Genomic DNA, 20,334 nt, shown 5'->3' with positions numbered 1-20,334 from the left:
ATATAGATGCATATTAACATTTGAACTTTCTAATAAATGAATAATTTTTTGTTTGTTTGTTTTCTTGATGTTGACATGAGCAGGTGAAAGGAAAATCATCTTTTACAATCCTCAGTTTATCATGCAAGGCAAAACAGCATTAATAATACATGTGAAAGACACAATTTAAAAAATGCAGTATCAGATGTTTATTATTTTTTGTATTCCCTCAAACACTAACAAATGTTACTTCACAGATGCTTCAGATGTGAACTGAGACTGAATTCAGAATAACTTGAATATAAAAGAATGTATCAACAAGCAGGCAGGTGGGGGTTGTTCAGAGTTATTTGTGCTTCTTCTTCTTGAGGCTTTCCTGAGGTTTTTGGCTGGGTTCTCCACAGATCTCTGGTAAGGCTGGCTGCCAGGACAGAGGATTCTGTCTGTACATCGGCCATGGAGGAAGCGTCATCTAAAGTTAAAGAAATAGGAATTTATTACATTTTTGGAAGTTGTTTATTGCCCTCCAGGAGGTACAAGCTTTAAAAAACTGAGAAAGCATTGTGCAATATTTAGTTTGAATGGTCATTGAAGGTGATGACCTATGTTAACTATGGGGCGCCGTTTGTAAAGTTGTGCACACTGAAAATAAAGGAAACATTTCTCCACATTTAGCTCCAAAACGTCATAAAAATGTAAAGTGAATTTTTAAAAGTCACTTTTTTGTTTTATCACATTTAGAGGAATATTTGTGATCTTCTTCACATTTAATTTTCTTGTGAAAAATATATTAAGTTAAAATCATTGTTAAATCCAAATGTTAAAAATAAATCTAAATGTTAAATATAAATATAAATGTTGCGTCGAGATCCTAAATATTTAGCTGATATGCGGCAGTGAAAATTTGCATATCAGCGAAATATTTAGGATCGCAGAGCAACATTTAACATTTTGATTTAACATTTAGATTTATCGTTGAAATTGACACTCTGTCTGATCGGAGATGCTCCTCTACAGGTTCTCCACAAGGGTGCGTGCTGTCACCTCTACTGTTTATCCTTTACACTAATATGTGTCAGAGCAGACATGAAAACAGATCCATTATAAAGTATGCAGATGATTCTGTCATTGTTAGTCTGCTCTATGATAATGAAACCAGCCACGGTCCAGTCGTTGATCAGTTTGTTGAGGGGTGTGAGGAGTCTTACCTTCAGCTCAAAGTCATGGTTATTGATTTCAGAAGGAGTAATCACATGAGTGAAGTGACTCAAATCAAGGGTCAGCCTATCGAGTCTGTGCAAACTTATAAATACCTTGGGACCATCATTGACATGAAACTGAACTTTGAGGAAAACTGTGCAGCAGTGTGTAAAAAGGCTCACCAGCGTCTGCATTGCCTGAGAAAACTACCTTTCTTTCACATTGATGGAACAATCATGACCATGTTCTACCATGCTTTTATTGAATCTGTTGTGTCCTTTTCTTTAGTCTCATGGTTTGGCCAAATCACTCTAAAAGGAAAGGAACTCATTAAACCAGATAGTTAAATGGTCATCCATCCATCCATCCATCTTCTTCCGCTTATCCGGGTCCGGGTCGCGGGGGCAGCAGTCTCAGCAGAGAAGCCCAGACACTCCTCTCCCCGGCCACTTCCACCAGCTCTTCTGGGAGGATACCGAGGCGCTCCCAGGCCAGCTGAGAGACATAGTCTCGCCAGCGTGTCCTGGGCCTTCCCCGTGGCCTCCTCCCAGACGGACATGCCCGAAACACCTCCCCAGGGAGACGCCCAGGAGGCATCCTAACCAGATGCCCGAACCACCTCATCTGGCTCCTCTCGATCCGGAGGAGCAGCTGCTCTACTTTGAGCCTCTCCCGGATGTCTGAGCTCCTAACCCTATCTCTAAGGCTGAGCCCAGCCACCCTGCGGAGAAAGCTCATTTCGGCCGCCTGTATTCGCGATCTCGTTCTTTCGGTCACTACCCACAGCTCGTGACCATAGGTGAGGGTCGGAACGTAGATTGACCGGTAAATTGAGAGCTTTGCCTTCTGGCTCAGCTCCCTCTTCACCACGACAGACCGGTACAGTGCCCGCATCACTGCAGACGCCGCCCCGATCCGTCTGTCAATCTCCCGCTCCCTTTTCCCCTCACTCGTGAACAAGACCCCGAGATACTTGAACTCCTCCGCCTGGGGCAAAGACTCCCCTCCGACCCGAAGAGGGCAGGCCACCCTTTTCCGACTGAGCACGATGGCCTCAGACTTGGAGGTGCTGATCCCCATCCCCGCTGCTTCACACTCAGCTGCAAACCGTCCCAGCGCGAGCTGGAGGTCACCGCTCGATGGAGCCAGTAGGACGACATCATCTGCAAAGAGCAGAGATGGAATCCCAAGGCCACCGAACCGGAAACCCCCCGCCACTTGGCTGCGACTAGAAATTCTGTCCATAAAAGTTATGAACAGAACCGGTGACAAAGGGCAGCCCTGGCGGAGTCCAACCCCCACCGGGAACGAATTCGACTTACTGCCGGCAATGCGAACCAGACTCTGGCTCCGACAATACAGAGACTGAATGGCCCGTAACAACAGGTTAAATGGTCAAGCAAGTTGATTGGTGAGCCACAGGCATCCACAGCATCCCTGTACACTAATCAGTTACAGCGGATAGCCACCTCTATTTTAAATTATGCCTCACACCCTCTGCACAGTGATTTCCAGCTTCTTCACTCTGGACGACGGTTTGTAGTCCAAAGGTGCAGGACACAGCGTCACAAGAAAAGCTTTGTTCCTGCTGCTATCACTGAGCTGAACAAGCAATAGCTTCTATTTTCCCACACAGTCAGCCTACAATCTTATGACTTGAGCCCAGATTGTCTTATTTATTCATGTGATTCCATCGTTTTTATTGGTTGACTGTTTTCTGATATGCTTTTTAAACGGAACCTTTAGCACTTTTATCATTTTATCATTTTATCATGTCTATTCATTTTACCATTTTTAGTGTTACATTAGTTTTTAGGATATTTTTTGTATGTTTTGCACATTAAGTAGATTGTTCTGTCTGAAGTCTATCTTGTAATTTTGTATCAAGCTAACATCTCACTGGCTGCAAAACAAGTTTACCTACGGGTACAAATAAAGTAACCTGAACCTGAAAATTTAGATTTATCGCTGAAAATTTAGATTTATATTTAGCATTTGGATTTAACAAAATTTTAACTTAATATAATATAATAATAATAATAATAATGCATTTTATTTATAAAGGTCACCATACAGGGCAGAGTTTAAAAAACAACTTAAAAATTAAGCTGATAAAATCAACAAGGCATGATACAGTGTAATTAAGATACAAATAAAATGAACAGGATCAGATACAGAGCAGTGAAGAGGTGTAATCAGAGTGAATATGACAGTTTAAAAAGATGTGTCTTGAGATGTGATTTGAAAATGGAAAGAGAGTCGATGTTGTTGGGAGGGAGTTCCAGAGGCATGGGGGGGGGCAGACCGGCTGAAGGCTCTAGACCCCATGGTGGTTAAACGGGCGGGTGGTGTAGTGAGGTGAATGGAAGAAGAAGACCTGAGTGAGCGGCTGGGTGTGTTGATGTGGAGAAGTTCAGAAAGGTATGGAGGAGCGAGGTTATGGAGGGCCTTAAAAGGTGAGGAGCAGGATCTTGTAATCGATGCAGGTCTTGATCGGTAACCAGTGAAGCTGCTGAAGGACGGGGGTGATGTGATTAATGGATGGGGTTCTGGATTAGAGTTCTGGACCAGTTGGAGTTTATGGATGGATTTGAGAGGGAGACCAAAGAGGAGGGAGTTACAGTAATCAATGCATGAAGTGACCAGGGTGTGAACGAGTGTGGCAGTGCTGTTGGGTGTGAGGGACGGGCGGAGGCGGTTGATGTTATGCAGATGGAAATATGCAGACCGGGTGACATTATTAATGTGGGATTGAAATGATCGTGTGCTGTCAAGGATGACACCCAGACTCTTAACCTGGGGGGAGGGAGAAACTGAGGAGTTGTCAATGGTAAATGAAAAACTGTTGAGCTTGGAAATGGTGGATTTTGTGCCCATGAGGAGAACCTCGGTTTTATTACTGTTTAATTTTAGAAAGTTGAAAGTGAACCAGGATTTTATTTCATTCAGACAGGCAGAGAGGGAAGTGGCAGGGAGGGAGGAGGTGGGTTTGGTTGACAGGTAGAGCTGGGTGTCATCCGCATAGCAATGGAAACTGATGTTGAATTTACGGAAGATAAATTATATTAATATATTTTTCACCACAAAATTAAATGTGCAGAAGATCACAAATATTCCTCTAAATGTGACGTTTTGGTGCTTAATGTGGAGAATTGCTGCTGTTACTTTCTGTGTGCACAACTTTACAAACGGCGCCCCATAGTTAACAACAGACTTGCACAGTAATGTGATCATGGGGACACATTCTATCAACTTCTATATTTCTTCCCCAGAGGTGAAGAAAACAATAATGGAAACCAAACTTACCACACAGGACACTGCAAAACCAGCCAGTACAATGTACACCGTCCACCCAAACTGTTCGATGATCAGACCATACACGAATCCAATCATCTGCAAGGTCAGCACACATGACATCAGTCAATTTGAACCAAACAAAACTCAATCCATATAATGTCTTTGAGATGGTTTACATGTGTTGAGGGTAGTTACCGCTGAGATGAGAATTATTCCCTGGAAAATCTGCTCAGCTAGCTTCTGGCCTTTGTAATCCTGCAACACAAGGAGAGGGGGAGTCATGATTATAGTCACACTGTCAACACAAGGGGAAAATAAGCAGTCCAGTTCAGGGTGAGGATGTCAATATGTCCACTAGTACAGTGTTTCTCAACTGGTGGGTCGCGACCCAAAAGTGTGGGTCGCGGGTCTTCGGCTTAATTCTATGGGGTGATGGTGGATCCCCAAGCCAGACCAGTTGAGAACCACTGCACTAGTACATGGAGGAAAATGATGCCCGATTGCTTCGCTTAACATAACGTTGTGTGTAACATGTTAAAACGCTACAGTAACTGATAGACCAGTCACAGAAGTATCTAACTATCAACAAACACCGTTTTAAAACTTTGCATTCAAAACGTGAATCAATGAAACAACAGCGAATCACCAAAGCACCGTTAGGCGGATGGATGGTAGGTTAGCTCGCAGCTGTTACCAAAACACTACCTAGCTAACGAACGAACGTTAGCTTAATACAAACACCTGAAACAAATAAGCTCAATATTTCTCACCATGTGTGTAGGAATGTTCTTAAACATAGCCAACATGTTTCCGATTTTAATGGAATAAGAGTAGACTGAAAGAAAACGCGACAAACAACGACTGACTTCCTGTTTGAAGGCTACGTCGTGTTGTGGAGGACCCTGCGAGCATTAGCTGCGCAGCTTTACACCTCTAAACACACTAGGGATGGGGTAAAGCGCTGCGTGGTGATCACACACTTGGTATTGTATTTGTGGAAATCCTTGACTGCCTAAGTAACTGCCTGTACATAAGTCAAGCTTATTTTGGCCATTATACTTTATGAATATAATATTTTCAGCTTTTTGTTTTTAAAATCTACTTCGTCAACTGTAAATAGTTAATTTAAGCACTGACTGGTTTAAATTCGTCATAAAAGACAACCGGATTTACTTTTACAATCAGGCATAAGCAAGGGCATCTATTGCTACGTGCAGAGTAGGGATGGGATTTCTGGCTCTTTGAAGGGAACCGGATCTTGAGGAGCCGTTCCTTTCAAAGAGCCGTTCAAAAGACTGGCTCTTTGGCTCATTAATATATTTATTTATTTTTTAGAAGTTAACCAGGGGTAACTTGTTTTTTTTTATCAAGGAAACAATCACTTGTAACAGTTATAAGATAAGATTTGGATCAGAATAATTCAAACTTACACATCCCACCAATATATCAATCAATCAATCTTTATTTGTATTGCGCCAAATCACAACAAACGTTATCTCAAGACGCTTTTAAAAACATAGGAGGTATCTAATCTATCAGAATATATATCTAAAAAAGGAATGTTCATCAAAGACGACAGATTGGCCATAATCCTCCTGTCAGCCACCACTTCCACAGGGTGTGTGTGTGTGTGTATTCCATCATTGTTTTAAATAGTAAACAGTTTTTAAATATTAATCCCTCTTATTAATGTTTTTTTTGTTTTGTATGTAGATATTCTGTTTCTACATTGATACTTTGTCTTTGTGTTGATTATTATCTATGGAGGGCCACTCGACAAGCCTGTTAGGGTTTTTTTTGGCTCCTCCTGCACATAACATGTTAATGGTTAATTTTATTATTAAATTTTATCTGTTATATATTGGCTCGTGTTATTGAACTTGCAATGTTTGTTTTGTACTTTTATATGTGCAATAAATAAATAAATAAATACATTGGTGGGAATTATTCTGAAATATTGATTAAACATTTTTTATTTGGCATTGTAAAAATTACATAAGATGGTGCCATATCCCAGTGCTTCGACAGTGAGATCACTATTTTGAATTTTACCTCACCTAAAAAACATATGGCACTATAAAAACTACGCAGGCTACAGATAACTTCCATGCAAAACAACTTTACTGTAAACATTTCCACACAAAAAACAGAAAAAAAAATAAGAATAATAAATAAGAATAAACATATATATATATATAAAAAATATAAATACAACTAGAATAAAAAAAGAACATTATAAAAATGTAAATTGTGCTACCCCACCTGGAGTTTCAACACCTGAACTACTTTAAAAACAGGAGCTCAGCTCCTTGACTCGAATCCACATCAAAACAATGTAAACAACGATAAGTGTGAACAAAAGACTCATGGCCCATAGGAAAATAAATTCAGAGAGGAGATGTCAAAAGTGTTTCATTTATGTCTCCTAGACAACAGTGATATCAACTTGAAAGCAAAATGAGACTATAGCTTATGTCTCCTGTTTCTCATTCTTGCCTCCAGAAAAAAAGTTGTAAAAAGTCTCAGCTTAGTCTCCCTTTCAGTTCAAAAGGAGATCTGGTCTAAATCTGAAATGATTCTCAGGTATTTCTCAAGTGTTGTGACTCCTTTTGAGCTCAGGTGGAGGAAATCAGGGAGCTCTCTCAATTGTCTCAATCTAACCTCATCCATTTGTTTTTGTCAGACTCAGTTTTTGTGTCTCAAGTTGAGCTCAGATGGAGCAAAGAAAGAGCATGAGCTCATCTTTTCATGAACATTTATAGTGCCCTGCAAAATTAAGATTTCAATGTAATTGTCCACAAACTTACAATTCTCATTAAAACATTTGAACCACTTGCAAGATCAGCTATTTAGATGTGAAATGATCTCTTCTTTGACTTCACAATATGGTCCTTCCTTTACAAGTCTGTTTGGAACAAAACAACTTCACAAAGATTTAGTGGATTTGAGAGAAATTGCAAAAAATAGAGATTTCATACCAGGTATGACAGACCATTAATTTAAAATATGGGCCACAAAAGGGCTGACCAGATTTAGCCAGATTATTACAATTAAAGGGGGGGACTCTTTTGGGCGCTAGTGGCCTAGTGGTCTAAGCGCCCCACATACAGAGGGTACAGTCCACATCGCGGGGGTCTCCAGTTTGATTCCTGGCCGGTCGACCATTTCCTGCATGTCTTCCCCCGCTCACTACTCCCCACATTTCCTGTCTCTCTTCAGCTGTCCTGTCAAATAAAGGCCAAAATATATATTTAAAAAAAGAGAAGAAAATGAGCCATTAATGAGATCTCTCATTTAAGTCTCAAATAAGACTCATGTCATGGTCTCAACTATTTCTCCTAGTGAATTTTAGGAGAAATGAATGAGAACAATTTGAAACTTGAATGAGGCTGAAGTGAGAATCTCAATTTTGTCTCCAGAGACTTAGAAGAGAAAGCATTGAGCAGTAAAAAAATTCCTCTAGGGGGCGGGCCCGCAGGTGACACGTGAAGGCGAATCGGTTCTCATCGTTCACTTAAAAGAGCCGTTCAAAAAGACCGACTCGTTCGTGAACGTCACATCTCTAGTGCGGAGTGGATAAAGTTGTTGATGTTGAGTTGGCAGTTTGGCTCTAGCGTAGACTTCTTTATCTGCTGTCCTATGTCTCTCTGAAGGTGGCTGTATTTATCCTGCATGTATTGCACATTTAAGAACATGAACACACAGTTAATGCCACAAGTCTGCTGTGGGTAACGTGGTGTGTTTGTGTGGTCGCCTAGCAGTGGTGTAGCTTCAGTATTAGGGTTCATCTCAGTCCTGTAGCTGATCACCATCGGGCTGCACTCAGATCAACTTTGACCTCTCAGTGTCAACGTGTTTGTATTTGTGCATTTATTATCATTTCACTGTGTGCTGAGATCGGATGAAGCCGATACCATGACGACGAGGAAAGGTGAGCATTTCCAAATCATTGATGTCATTAAATTTGGATGCAGAATCAGAAACAGAGTCTTATTTGCTGGACTAACTCTGAGGCAGTCAGACTGCTGTGTATGTGTATTGTGTTATGTGTTGTGTCTTCCACAGTTCCCAGCTGACCCTGTTACCAGGTGCATCTCAGTTACTATTAACTTCAGCTCTTTATTGTGCCTTTCAGTGAACGTGGTCATCCTTGTGCTGCTGGCTGTGGCTTTTTTGATCATAGTGCAACGTAATCTCCTCAACCTCAGTGACTTTTTACACAAGGAACATCCAGGTATTTGTATGTTTGGTGTGGGGAGGGGATTTTGGGCCCCATGAAAAAATATCACATTGGGCCCCCATATATGTGTTGTCATATACCATTTATAATAACATCATAATCAAAGTTACAACAGTCTTTAAAAAATGAATGCACAACAGAAAAGAGCAGCACTGAATCATGCAGAGTAATGGATCTATAATGCTGTTCTGTATCAGCAACACTAGATCTGATACTTTATTGTGTTCAAGGTTATTATGAGGCGCCGTTTGTAAAGTTGTGCACACCGAAAATAAACAGCAACATTTCTCCACATTAGCTCCAAAACGTCACAAAAATGTAGAGTGAATTTTTAAAATCACATTTAGAGGAATATTTGTGATCTTCTTCACTTTTAAATTTTGTTGTGAAAATAAATTAATTTAAAATAGTTGTTAAATCCAAATGTTAAATCTAAATCTAAATATTAAATATGAAATCTAAATGTTAAATATAAATATAAATGTTAAATGTAAATGTAAATATGGCAGATTCACACTGCTAGGCGGCAGTGTGAATCTGCATATCAGCTAAATATTTAGGATCGCAGAGCAAAATTTAGATTTAAGATTTAAGATTATATTTAGCATTTAGCTTTATATTTAACATTTAGATTTATATTTAACATTTATATTTATATTTATCATTTAGATTTAGATTTGGCATTTAGATTTAGATTTATCATTTAGATTTATATTTAACATTTATATTTATATTTATCATTTATATTTAACATTTATATTTATATTTATATGTATCATTTAGATTTAACATTTATATTTATCATTTAGATTTATATTTATCATTTATATTTATGATTTATATTTAACATTTATATTTATCATTTATATTTATATTTAACATTTATATTTATATTTAACATTTATATTTATATTTATCATTGAGATTTATATTTTTATCATTTAGATTTATATTTATCATTGAGATTTATGTTTAGCATTTAGATTTATATTTAACATTTAGATTTATAATTAGCATTTAGATTTATAATTAGCATTCAGATTTATATTTAACATTTAGATTTATATTTTTATCATTTAGATTTATGTTTAGCATGTAGATTTATATTTAACATTTAGATTTAGCATTTGGATTTAACAACTATTTTAACTTAATATATTTTTCACAACAAAATTAAATGTGAAGAAGATCACAAATATTCCTCTAAATGTGATTTTAAAAAGTGACTTTTAAAAATTCACTCTACATTGTTATGACGTTTTGGAGCTAAATGTGGAGAAATGTTGCTGTTTATTTTCAGTGTGCACAACTTTACAAACGGCGCCTCATAGTTTATCACATCAAGTTTATTAATTACAATTATTAAGAGGTTAAAGCTACTTAAACAAATTGCCCCTTGTGGGACCGCCCAAAATTCAGTCAGCATCAAAATCTCTGATTTGAAGGTATTATTTGAGTCATCTCTGTGACATTAAAACAGACTAAATCACTCAATGCCTCAACCTGCCCAGGATCCAAAACAAGACTATAGGCTGTAGCTTATGTAGCTTAGCTATAGCTTTGTTTTTATAGGCTTTAGTAATAGTACAGATAGAGAGAGAAACAAGAGATTCCCACAGACCCCCTTCAATAATGCTAATTGACATGCTACGTTGCTCACCTTCTTGTTCATTGGGTTGGGGGGAGTTGTGGGGAGACAGTGTACCTGCTGACATATCAGCTGCTGAGTCTGGTAGGGAGGGCGGGGAAACCCATTTAGTATAATGAGCTATGAGCATCTCATTGTGGACATCAAACTAGCAAACAGGTTGATTTTAACCACTCAAAGACTATACCAACCTTTCCTGGAGAAGAACTGGGTGACATACTGTCGCCCTTTCTTCTCTCTCTCCACTCTCTCCTTTCTTTCCCTCCTTTTCTGGGACTCAGACTTTGTCTTTCCAGACCTTTTTTTTGGGCCCCCTGTCAGTCATGGGCCCCTTAGAATCATCCTAACTCCCCCCCCCCTATATGGCGCCACTGGGTGGAAGTATGATGAATAGTGTACTTCATATTTCACCAAAAGGAGTTAGTGTAATGAAATGAATCTCAATCATGTCCATGTCCAGATGCAGGAATGATCCTTCCCTTTGAAGCGGAGCTGTCACCAGACCTCAAACTGCAGCTGGAGAGGAAAGGAGAGGAGATCCCTGTTCTCATCACTGCAGCTGAGGAGAGACTGGGCGCTGTGGTTGCTGCCATGAGCAGCATCTACCAGAACAGTAAAGCAAATGTGGTCTTCACCATAGTGACTCTAAATGACACTGTGGAACACCTGAAGTAAGACAACACAGCAAGTGCTACTTAATGCAAACATGTCTAGCCTGTGGTCTACTTGTGAAAGAGCTTTTTGTCTCCACTAAAGCTAAGAGAAATGAATGTGATTGTAATGGATTCACCTGATTACAAACCTGTTTCCCCTTTTTTTGCCTGCAGAGTGTGGCTGAGCAACACTAAGTTAAAAAACGTCAATTATAAGATAGTTATTTTCCAGCCTGAGCTCCTCAGTGGAAAGATATCAAAGGATCCCCAGACACTTGAGGCTACAAAACCGGTGAGACATCTGCATGTAGTGTTAACTATTTTGCATGCTACTATAAACTTATCATCATCTCTTGCTAATTTAATTTGAATTGTCTGTATTGCAGTTGACTTTTGCAAGGTTTTATCTACCTGCATACTTACCAGAGGCAGAGAAAGCAATCTATCTGGATGATGATGTTATTGTTCAAGGTAAGACACTTGGGTATGTTTTTTCTATGCATCACACATAGCCCTTTAACTTTCAGAAATGATGGTGATACCAGTAAGAAAAGGGTCCCTTGAAAGTAGGGAAGCACCGAAATGAAAATTCTTGGCCGAAACCGAAAACCGAAAATGAGGAAACCAAGGCTGAAAACCGAAATCAATTATTATGCTAATTATTAGTACCATTGCATTTATGGCTATGACTGTGTACTAACCTCACTAAAATCAAGGCATTGCAATATCATCAATTAATATTAATACTTCAAAGAATAAATCAATTACAAAATTGACACACATAGACACACATACATGGGTCATTGACAAATAAGTATTTCCAGAATGGTTGCAATGCACATTTTTGTGTCTGGAATAATGTGTTCTAACAAGGCTTGTACGTTAAACAGCTTTTTTAAGTGTTTAAATAGTTGTTGTTTTTTTTACCCTTTTCTTAACTTGAACACCCTAAAAATATCAGGTGGTGCAACCAGATATTTGTCAAAATATATGTACTTACCTATCATTTATTCTAACTGAAACTTCTAGGAAGTATCCCTTAGAGTGGTTACAGTGCTTTACACATTTATATTTTGTGAGTTTATTTTTTATTTACAATATATTAGGATTTTTGCATTCTATTGGCCAGGTATAAAATATAATTTTTACAGTTTTAGGTGGGTTGTACCACCTGACATGGAAAGTGTTACCGTCCACCTATAAGTTGATAAAAGCTATTCTATTATTATTTAAAGGTGACATATTATGCTCTTTTTCATCAAAATATATTGGTCTAAGAGGTCCCCAAAAACATGTCTTTAAAGTTTATTGCTCAAAAAAAAACTTTGAAATCAGATTTTGGTCTGCCTGTAAACCCCTCTTTTTTCAGCCCTGCTCAGAACAGGCTGTTTTCTGTGTCTGTGCCTTTAAATGAGAATGAGCTCTCAGGAAGTGGATGTGCCCTCGGCTATCCAGCACATTGATCTAATGTTTACATGCTGGCTGAATATACACGGCTGCTCACAGACCCGCATTACTTCAACCCTCTGAATCTGATCCAGAATCTGATCCTGATGGAGCATAGACCGTTGCACAGTTCTGAAGCCAAAAAATCCCCCTCCTGGGCGCCGCCATTGTGCAGCCAGAGCCTGTGAAGCCTTTGTACCCCGTTTTTTAAACTCTAATAACTAACGAAAAAGAAACTTTTCAGAAAAAAGAGGCCTTGGACACAAAACACTCAGATACTAACTACATATAACCACAGCATACGGATGTGAGAAACATTCGTACGACGTGTATTTATTTTTTAAAGTTTGACTGCTCCCCCATTCAAATGAATGGGGGAGACAGATTTTTTTACCTATACTGCAGCCAGCCACCAGGGGGCAGTCACACTGCTGAAAGCCTCACCACCAGGGCCGTATCAGGCACGCTTGTGATGGAGAGGCGCCTGCAGCAGGACCTTTCTGAACCATTGGTCACAGATTTTGTGTTTCTTGTTGTTTTATTTGTCAGCATGTCGACGTGTGTCTTGGTACACAGCGACTATGTGGCTATGCTAACTAGCGCTAGCTAACACAACTGATGGTCCCAATCCTATTGATAAAGCAAGAAATTCCACTAATTAACCCTGATAAGGCACACCTGTGAGGTGGAAACCATTTCAGGTGACTACCTCTTGAAGCTCATCGGGAGAATGCCAAGAGTGTGCAAAGCAGTAATCAGAGCAAAGGGTGGCTATTTTGAAGAAACTAGAATATAAAACATGTTTTCAGTTATTTCACCTTTTTTTGTTAAGTACATAACTCCACATGTGTTCATTCATAGTTTTGATGCCTTCAGTGAGAATCTACAATGTAAATAGTCATGAAAATAAAGAAAACGCATTGAATGAGAAGGTGTGTCCAAACTTTTGGCCTGTACCGTATATTGTGTATTACCTCAACCCAGTCCTCAACCTTAGGTTGCCTCATTCGTCCTCTATTTTCTGGTGATTGCTTTTTTGCTTGCAATCAGCATTAGTCTATAAATATATCTATCCCCAAATCTTGGAAAGTTGATGTCCAATTTCCCCAGGTATAATACCTCAAATGTATGCGGAAGGTTCTGAAATAAGCAGGTTTTATAGATGTCTTAAAAATAACTAATTATTTCAAAAGAAAATAATGGATTCAAACACAAAAATCTGCACGTCATGTCAATGACCCACATACCTATTTATGTATTTATTGATCGATTGATTCCTTCATTAATTAGTTCATTTGTTTAGATATTTTTCAATTAGTTTGTGATTAATTCATAATTTTCCTTTTTATATAGTTGATTCTTTAGGTAATGATATTTTGCGGTGTCACAAAATGATAAGGGATCACGCATGTGAAAATATGTTCACTCACTATGACCCCTATCAAACAAGTCTGCAATGCAACACTATACTCATGTCTGAGCCTGAGACCACAGAGAGAGGATTTTATAATCCTCTTTAAGTTCAGAACTCAGGACTTTGTAGCTTCTTACTAAATCTGTATTATCTGACTTTCCTTTCCTCTCCTCCTCCCCTGGTAATATTTGTTATTCATTTAGCTTCAAGTCACAGCTACAGACATTGATCCTACACGTTTTGGACTTTAGAAAACCAAGTTTTAACACACTTTGAAGAAGGTAGAGCCGTGGCAACAGATGAAAATCCCTGCATCAGTGTCTCAGGGTAACACAGAGAGGAGGAGGGTCCAGATCTACGTTGTTGTCTGTCACATATCACTCTGCTACCCTACTATGTTTACCTGCCACTTCACATATATCACACATTCACATAGTTAGCCTGGTTAGCATTTCGTCACCACAACATTCTGTTTCAGCCGAAAACCAAAAATGCACTTTTGGGCCATTGTCTGCCGAAATTTTCAGTGGCAGAATTTTTCGGTGCATCCCTACTTGAAAGGGAGTTTAAAGGTGGGTATCCTGTTTCATTGTATCACAGGGGACATCCAGGATCTCTATGAAACCCACGTCAAGCCAGGACATGCAGCTGCTTTTTCAGATGACTGTGATTCAGCGTCTGCTAAGGGTATCATTCGTGGAGCTGGAAATCAGGTGGGCGTCTCTTGTATGAGTTGACCTTTCTTCAGTTATGGTTAGATCCATCAGAATGGATGACAAAGGCTCTTTGTCTTAACAATTCATCTTTCCAATAGAATAACTACATAGGCTTCCTGGACTTCAAGAAGGAGGCTATCAAGAAGCTGGGGATGAGGGCCACCACCTGCTCCTTCAACCCAGGAGTCATCATTGCCAACCTGACCGAGTGGAGGAACCAGAACATCACTATGCAGCTGGAGCACTGGATGGAGCTAAACACACAGTATGTTACTAGAATTGTCAAAACATGGGTAAAGAGGAGGCACATTTTCCAGCTAGACATACAAAAATATGTCAAAAATCATTTTAATTATTGATTTAACAAACTAATGAAGTGGACATGCTCTGTTTGTATTCACCAGAATTCATTTTTGTTTGTTTTTCAGGGAAGATCTGTACAGTAAGACACTTGCGGAGAGCATAACCACGCCTCCTCTTCTCATAGTTTTCTACAAACGCCACTCCACCATCGACCCCATGTGGCACGTCAGGCACCTAGGTAAGTTCTAATTAGTCACCAATAGGGGTGTAACGGATCAAAAAACTCACGGATCGGATCGGATCACGGTTTTGAGTCACGGATCGGATCATTTTTCGGATCAGCAAAAAAAGTAAAAAATAAAAAGACAAATATAACTTTGTCCTCCATTTATTTTGTAAAACACTTTTAAACTTTTGCCCATTAAATAAAAACAACCATCAACTCAAAATTTACTCTGGGCCCAGTCCTGCCTCATTCACTGCATTTCATGGCATGGCAAGTGAAGGAGCAGAGGAACTTCAAAACTTTCACTCCATTCGTCTTTCATTTGCTGATTTTCACCATCCACTTTTCTTTGAGATGCAAACTGAACACACCGTTTTCGTGCATTCTAGGGTCCTACAGCTGGCAAAGTGCAAATATGCGAACTGCTTCATAAATGAAAGTGAAAGTTAAAAATTGCACTCGCAGCAGTGGACTCTAAGGCTGTTTCCGAAACGGCCTGCTACATACTACTTACTAATGTAGTAGGCAGTAGGTATTGCCTACTACATACTGCGTTTGAATTTAGTATGTAGTATGACTGTTCTGTTCGATCTGTCATGCAGCATGCTGGGCCAGACTTCGCTGGATTTCCGGTTTCGGAAAGCGGAAGTAAACAACGGCGAAGCCGATAAATAAAATGCTTATTTAGCATCCATTTATGATTTAAAAAGTTAGGAAGTGGTTTATATGGAATTTGATAACTTTCAAAGCACCCAAAAACGGATTTCCTCCCGTCAAAAAATGAGGAAAAAGAAAAAGCAGAAGGAGCGCTGTGCATTATGGGAAACAGTACGCGAGGAAGACTGGTCCGATGCACACTGAGATATTTTCCCGAATCAGTAGACATCCGGGGAGTTTTGGCATACTGCAGATTTTGCTCTTGTTCACATACTACTTACTACATACTGAATTTTGGACATATCAGTACGTACTGCTAGTATAGTAGGCGATTTCGGAAACAGCCTAAGTGACCCAGTAACAGCCTGTCTGTGTATCGTTGACATGGAGACAAGTCCCGGTAAACACGGTGTGACCCGACCAAAACACAGAGTGAAGGAATAACAGTTCGGGGGCCATGAACAGGCGGCCGGATGCGGTCCGTGGGACGCGTATTGACGGCCTCTGGTCTAGTTAGGTGCGCGACGGAATTTCATAACGTGGCTCAAGCACATTCAGCCTTCACTGTATTTCACAGGGAAACCAAAATGCTCCCATACATGTGACTTACAAGATGCAGGAGGGTTTTCAAGTTCCTCTGCTCCTTCACTTGCCATGACAACAGCTGCGCTTGGCGAGTGAGTGTGGATTGAACATGCGGTCATCAAGTGAACACGCACAACTTTTTTCATCAACCGATCCGCGGACCACGTCCGTGCCGATCCGTGGAGAGGCACCCGTACGGATCACGGATCAACAATGATCCGTTGCACCACTAGTCACCAATAATAAACAAAAAAAGGAATTTTCAATTTATCTGTTTTTACATGAAGCCAACCAAAACTTTCCTGCAAGCTTTGTTTGATGCTGTCAAACCCACAATTGTGTGTGTATGGTGGCAAGGCAAGGCACAATTGTGTGTGTATGGTGGCAAGGCAAGGCAAGGCAAGGCAAGGCAAGGCAAGGCAAGGCAAGGCAAGGCAAGGCAAGGCAAGGCAAGGCAAGGCAAGGCAAGGCAAGGCAAGGCAAGGCAAGGCAAGGCAAGGCAAGGCAAGGCAGTTTTATTTGTATAGCGCATTTCATACACAAGGGCAACTCAATGTGCTTTACATTAAAACATTACAAGCATTGGAGACATTCAGACAGGCATAAAAGCACATAACTAAAATGACAAATATAATGAAACAGAAAAGAAAAGGAAAATTAGAAATATGTTAAAAATAAAATGAGGTTAAAGTGAGTTAAAATGAGCTAAGATAGGAAGGCAGTAGCAAATAAAAAAGTCTTAGTCTTTGATTTAAAAGAGGTGAGAGTTGGAGTGGACCTACAGCTTTCAGGGAGTGCGTTCCAGATATGTGGTGCATAATGACTAAATGCTGCTTCACCATGTAGGGACTGAAAGCAGACCAGTACCTGATGACCTCAGAGGTCCAGATGGTTCATAAAGGAGCAGCAGATCAGCAATGTATTTTGGACCTAAACCATTCAGTGCTTTATAAACCATCAGCAGGATTTTAAAGTCTATCCTCTGACAGACAGGAAGCCAGTGTAGGGATCTAAGAACTGGAGTGATGTGGTCTACTTTTTTGGTCCTTGTTAGGACTCGAGCAGCAGCATTCTGTATGAGCTGCAGCCGTCTGATGGACTTTTAAGGGAGTCCTGTCCTGTAGTCTAGTCTGCTAAAGATAAATGCATGGAGGAGTTTTTCTGCATCCTGCTGAGACATGAGTCCTTTAATCCTTGATATATCCTTAAGGTGATAGTAGGCTGACTTTGTAATTGTCTTAATGTGGCTGCTGAAATTAAGGTCTGAGTCTAAGACTACACCAAGGTTTTTGGCTTGGTTTGAACATTTCATCTGTGCAGATTGGCGCTGAGCAGTAACCTTTAACCTTTCTTTACAATAAACTGATGGCAGATATAAGAGTAGTATCCATCTAAATATATTCTTCTGTGCAAGAAAGCCACAAGCTTACTTTCCAAAAGTGCTAACTCAGCTTTTTTTAACAGACTTGGACCGTGTAACATAAATCGTATAATGGCACAAATTTCGTTTTCAGGCACCACAGGCGCTGGGAACCGTTACTCCACTCAGTTTGTGAAAGCTGCCAAACTCCTCCACTGGAATGGACACTACAAGCCGTGGGGGAGAACATCCTCTTTTTCAGACGTGTGGGACAAATGGTTCATTCCAGACCCCACAGGAAAATTTCATCCTGTCAGAAAACATACAGATTGAAAAATCTGGTTTCAGGAACTTTAAAATTTTTTTTTTTAAACCAGCAGAGCCAGCCCCCGTCCCAGCAGGAACACTCCTCTGAAATCTCAGGAAGCCTTGTCGTATGTTAGCCCTGTACTTCTATTCTTATAGTCTCAGAACATGTGCACCTGTGTTTAATCACATTCCCTTGAACATATACATTTAACTTTTCTTTCACCGGTGTAGCTTAACATTGCTTAAAGGTGACATATCATGCAAAATTGACTTTTTAATGGTTCTCTACCTGAAATATGTGTCCCTGGCATGTCTACAAACCCCCCGAGAATGAAAAGAATCCATTCTGCCCCTGTTTTGATTTCTCCACCTTTCTGTAAATGTGTGTGAAACGAGCCGTTTCAGACTTCCGTGTTTTTGTTACGTAACAACAATATCCGGTCTGTCACGGAGTCAGAGCTCAGAGCTTGTTCAGCCCATAGACTGTATAAAATAATACTGAATCCCTCCCCCGTTTTTCTTTACCTGCACATGTGTGCTAACAAGGAGCTTATGAGGGAGGCATGCTAGTTGTAGGCTGTCTTAATAAACACAAAGGTCGGTTTTACTCCCCACGTCTGCAGATTTGAAGATCTAGTGGATGATTTTTATTGATCATGGATAAGTGCTAGCGCTTGTTAGCATAGCCACATAGCTACATGTTCGTAGCTGTGTACCAAGACACACGTCCACATACTGACAAATAAAACAACAAGAAACACTAAATCTGTGACCAATCCTTCAGAAAGGTCCTGCTACAGGCGCCTCTCCGTCAGGATCAGATTCTGGATCAGATTCAGAGGGTTGAAGTAACGCTATCTGTGAGCAGCCGTGTATATTCAGCCAACATGTAAACATTAGATCAACGTGCTGGACAGCCGAGGGCACATCCACTTCCTGAGGGGGCGTGGTCAGAGAGAAAACAGAGTGTTCTGAGGAGGACTGAAGAAGAGGGTTTTTCAGGCAGACCAAAATCTGATTTCAAAGTGTTTTTTTGAGCATAAACTTTAAAGACATGTTTTGGGGAACTCTTAGACCAATATATATTGATGAAAAAAGGGTGATATGTCACCTTTTAAAGAAAATTATTTCACATTCCTTTTATCCAGAAACTTGGAGCCCTTACATTTTTCATGGCCTACACTTCTTAGTTTTTAATTAACAGACTGTTTTCTTCTGCATGCATCCAGAAGGTATGACCTTAACACACCAATCCCACTCAGCAGTATTGAGCTTGTGTTACAATGTGCCTGCACAACCATGTAAATCCTAAGTCATGGTTATGGCGACAGTACGTGTGTATTCCTTTACTTTGCTTGCAGCCACAAGAAGTTCATAAATCACCTCAGCTATGATGTTGTGGAACAGTTGGACCTATGAGCGGCTTCACTGCACAGACGTGTCATATTGTTACCTCAGTTCAAAACCTCCTGTGGAAAAATTATGACTTATACAGAATTGGAAAAAGGCTCATCAAAAAGGTCCTTATTAGGTATCTGTAAGCAGTAGTCAGTGTATTGTTTAGAATTTTTCTCACCAATCCAACTGAAAATGTGATCTAATTTTTCCAGTTAATGCATTCATTTTTATGTCTATCCATTAACTATGCCATGAGTTATTTATTCAATGTTCTTCTGCCTCTCATACTGAACTGTTTATGTGTTTGATTGTTTTTAATGCATGGACCACTAAGCAAGCTTCTGCTAAAAATCTGAAGAAAATATAAACCTTTGTCATCTCCATCAGGGTTTTGTATCTACCAAAAAGCATTCACCTTGCTGGTGTAAATATGTCTTTTGTATAGAAAGTGTAATAAAGTTACATTTTTATTGTTTTAATCTTTTGTTTCTTCTTTAACATTGATCTGTAATTGGATTAGATATAACTAATTTGTACCTCTGGAAAGTAAGGGAAACTTGAGAGACACAAATGAAGAAAGTGCACTCATGGTCCCAAGGGTATTAAAACCACACAGTACAGTCATGGCCAAAAGTTTTGAGAATGACACAACTATTAATTTTCACAAAGTCTGTTGTTTCAGTTTTTATAATGGCAATTTGCATATACTCCAGAATGTTATGAAGAGTGATCAGCTCAACTGCAATTAATTGCAAAGTCCCTCTTTGCCTTGAAAATGAACTTTATCACCAAAAACACATTTCCACTGCATTTCAGCCCTGCCACAAAAGGACCAGCTAACATAATTTCAATGACACACAGGTGTCACACACATTAACACAGGTGTGGATGTTGATGAGGACA

The 20,334-nt window shown here is 39.6% G+C and overlaps 2 protein-coding genes across 3 annotated transcripts; one reads left to right on the top strand and one right to left on the bottom strand.

Annotated features, from left to right (window-relative positions):
* Window positions 1-164: 164 nt before the first annotated feature.
* Window positions 165-5,419, bottom strand: spcs1 (signal peptidase complex subunit 1). Its single transcript, XM_034687686.1, has 4 exons — window positions 5,247-5,419; window positions 4,672-4,731; window positions 4,486-4,572; window positions 165-451 (listed from the first exon to the last, which is right to left on the bottom strand). Exons 1-4 carry the CDS (start codon window positions 5,280-5,282, stop codon window positions 326-328), a joined length of 309 nt encoding a protein of 102 aa, XP_034543577.1. The 5' UTR covers window positions 5,283-5,419; the 3' UTR covers window positions 165-325.
* Window positions 5,420-8,019: 2,600 nt separating this feature from the next.
* glt8d1 (glycosyltransferase 8 domain containing 1) lies at window positions 8,020-19,910 on the top strand. Of its 2 annotated transcripts, XR_004631818.1 has the most exons (10): window positions 8,036-8,407; window positions 8,612-8,710; window positions 10,825-11,035; window positions 11,192-11,309; window positions 11,404-11,488; window positions 14,478-14,590; window positions 14,692-14,858; window positions 15,022-15,134; window positions 17,879-18,281; window positions 19,154-19,910. XR_004631818.1 is itself a non-coding variant. In XM_034687152.1 (9 exons), exons 1-9 carry the CDS (start codon window positions 8,392-8,394, stop codon window positions 18,055-18,057), a joined length of 1,101 nt encoding a protein of 366 aa, XP_034543043.1. In that variant the 5' UTR covers window positions 8,020-8,391; the 3' UTR covers window positions 18,058-19,910. The 2 variants fall into 2 exon arrangements, 1 of the variants encoding a protein (XP_034543043.1); XM_034687152.1 differs by having other exon boundaries at window positions 8,020-8,407; window positions 17,879-19,910.
* Window positions 19,911-20,334: the final 424 nt, after the last annotated feature.

Source organism: Notolabrus celidotus, chromosome 1, assembly GCF_009762535.1.
Source record: "Notolabrus celidotus isolate fNotCel1 chromosome 1, fNotCel1.pri, whole genome shotgun sequence".
Taxonomy (NCBI): domain Eukaryota; kingdom Metazoa; phylum Chordata; class Actinopteri; order Labriformes; family Labridae; genus Notolabrus; species Notolabrus celidotus.
Note: the sequence above shows the minus strand (reverse complement) of the source record. Positions and strands in the feature narration are given on the sequence as shown.